The following is a 1520-nucleotide window of genomic DNA, read 5'->3' on the forward strand; positions in this document are numbered from 1 at the left end:
GGGCGGGGGCGGGGGGCGGGGGGGGGGGGGGGGGGGGGGGGGGGACACTCAGGCTGGAAAAGTCTGCTTTGAGTGCTTTCCACATTGCGATAAATATACCTGGACTCTGCAGTTTGGTTTCTAAATGACAAGAATCTAAATTAAACCAGAAAAAACATCTTAAAACCAGAGAATTAATTCTCACATTTAATTGTAAATAAAAGACAGACAATATATAAAATTACAACCAATATTTTAGAAGATGGCTTGTATTTCCCTTTTATTTTTGACAAACTATATATTGTGAGATTTTGAAATAAAACTCAGTATTTTTAATATTAGTTAAAGTGAAAGCAGTTGTAGGAAGTTGCCTTGTGTCACAAACCTTACACACATCCAGCAATTATGATACTGAAGGTCAAAAATCCCCCAAAATATATTTTTAATCTTTGCCATTACTAATAAAGTGTACTTACACACAGAATACCAGCTGGTTTGATACATCAGCACGCGTTTTTCTAACCTCAGGAAGATGTGTCGCCGAGCAGAAAGTGCCTCTCAATGGTGACGTGGTTAAAAAACTCAACTAAATAAAGGTTATAAATAGTTAAATTGTAAACAAAAAGGACCTGATTAATATTTAATGATAAATAACATTTGCCGACAGCTTCGTGACTGTATCTGAAAGGATCTGAAGACCAAAAAAATGTCAGTTCATGTGACATCATGAAATTTTGTGTAAATTTGAAGACTTGAGTGATCCAAACACTTGGATTTTAAAATGCTGTAAATTGCGTCCTAATAAGGGTAGAGGTTCAAACTTGCGTGTCTTTCTGCAAACCAGGACGTGAACCAGAAGCTGCAGGAGGACAACCAGGAGCTGCGCGACCTGTGCTGCTTCCTGGACGACGACCGGCAGAAGGGGAAGCGCATGTCCCGGGAGTGGCAGCGTCTGGGCCGCTTCAGCGCCGGCGTGATGAGGAAGGAGGTGGCCGTCTACCTGCAGAAGCTCAGGGAGCTGGAACAGCGGCAGGCGGAGGTCGTCCGGGAGAACCTGGAGCTGAAGGAGGTGTGTTTGATGCTGGAGGAGGAGAGGGCGGCGGCGGCGGTGGTCGGAGGCGGCGGCAGCAGCGGCGGTGGGGGGGTCGGAGGTCAGGGCGACCCCGGCTGCAGGAGCTCCATAGACAGCCAGAGCAGCCTGTCTCACCTGTGCGGGGGCGGGCCTGCGTCCGGCCTGCTGCGAGACGTCGGCGACGGGAGCAGCACCTCCAGCGCGGGGAGCACGGACAGCCCCGACAACCCCCACCTCAAGCCCCCTCCCCTGAGCTCGGGGACCAGGTACACGCCCTCGGAGCAGTACGGGGACCCGAGCGGGACCCCCGGGAGGAGGCACAGCTCAAGCACCTTTGAGTACCACACCTTCCCGCAGTCCTGCCGCGCCCCGGGGGGCTCCCTCTCGAACCTGGACCCCGAGAAACATGGCAAGTCCCTCGGCAGGCCACCGCGCGAGCCCCACCGCCACCAACCCTGCGGGCCCGACC

General features: G+C 52.1%; 1 protein-coding gene across 1 annotated transcript in view; it reads left to right on the plus strand.

Moving 5' to 3' along the window:
- Positions 1–384: 384 nt before the first annotated feature.
- The window catches only part of ccdc85a (coiled-coil domain containing 85A), a 33844-nt gene continuing 32708 nt past the window's right edge, over positions 385–1520 (plus strand). The window contains exons 1-2 of the mRNA XM_037973645.1: positions 385–396; positions 791–1519. Of these exons, the coding sequence (XP_037829573.1) occupies positions 385–396; positions 791–1519 (741 nt within the window). The remainder of the gene's footprint in view (positions 397–790; position 1520) is intronic.

Source organism: Kryptolebias marmoratus, linkage group LG22, assembly GCF_001649575.2.
Source record: "Kryptolebias marmoratus isolate JLee-2015 linkage group LG22, ASM164957v2, whole genome shotgun sequence".
NCBI lineage: Eukaryota > Metazoa > Chordata > Actinopteri > Cyprinodontiformes > Rivulidae > Kryptolebias > Kryptolebias marmoratus.